Source organism: Geospiza fortis, unplaced genomic scaffold, assembly GCF_000277835.1.
Source record: "Geospiza fortis unplaced genomic scaffold, GeoFor_1.0 scaffold81, whole genome shotgun sequence".
NCBI lineage: Eukaryota > Metazoa > Chordata > Aves > Passeriformes > Thraupidae > Geospiza > Geospiza fortis.
In genome coordinates this window covers 4,518,679-4,519,270 of record NW_005054318.1, presented here as the reverse complement: position 1 = coordinate 4,519,270, position 592 = coordinate 4,518,679, and the positions used below count along the sequence as shown (strand labels likewise).

At 59.3% G+C, this 592-nt stretch overlaps 1 protein-coding gene and 1 long non-coding RNA gene across 2 annotated transcripts in view; one reads left to right on the top strand and one right to left on the bottom strand.

Moving 5' to 3' along the window:
• Positions 1-592, bottom strand: part of LOC115947806 — a 39,538-nt gene that overhangs the window by 19,303 nt on the left and 19,643 nt on the right. The window lies entirely within an intron of this gene.
• Positions 108-592, top strand: part of LRATD1 (LRAT domain containing 1) — a 7,982-nt gene continuing 7,497 nt past the window's right edge. The window contains exon 1 of the mRNA XM_031056446.1: positions 108-592. Coding sequence (XP_030912306.1) covers positions 138-592 — 455 coding nt within the window. The 5' untranslated portion in view covers positions 108-137.

The window sequence follows — 592 nt, the reverse complement described above, 5'->3', positions numbered from 1 at the left end:
GGAGTGGGGGCTCTGCCCTGCCCCGCACCCCGGGGATAGGGGAAGGGGCAGCACTGGGAGTTTCTCATTTGTACGAAGGGAAGGGAAGGAGTCGGGGAGGGATGGGGTCTTAGAGCGGAATCGCTGAAATCTTTTGTATGTGCCTTGATTTATTTTTTTTTCTTTCGTTCTTTCTTTCCTCTGCGTGCACTCTCCTTCCCATCTCTTGTTCTTCTCTGTGTCTGCCCACCCCACCCTTCTTTAGATCCGGCGGTTTCTGCCCTCGCCTCGCCCTGTCATTGATGGGAAATCAACTGGATCGCATCACCCACCTGAATTACAGCGAGCTGCCGACCGGGGACCCCTCGGGGATCGAGAAGGACGAGCTGCGCGTCGGGGTGGCTTACTTCTTTTCGGATGAGGAGGAGGACCTGGACGAGCGAGGCCAGCCAGACAAGTACGGCGTGAAGGGCTCCGGCAGCCCTGGGCAGGAGACGCCCACCCACCACCTTCACCACCAGCTGGTGCTGAACGAGACTCAGTTCTCCGCTTTCCGCGGCCAGGAATGCATCTTCTCCAAGGTCAGCAGCGGCCCCCAGGCTGGGGACCTCAG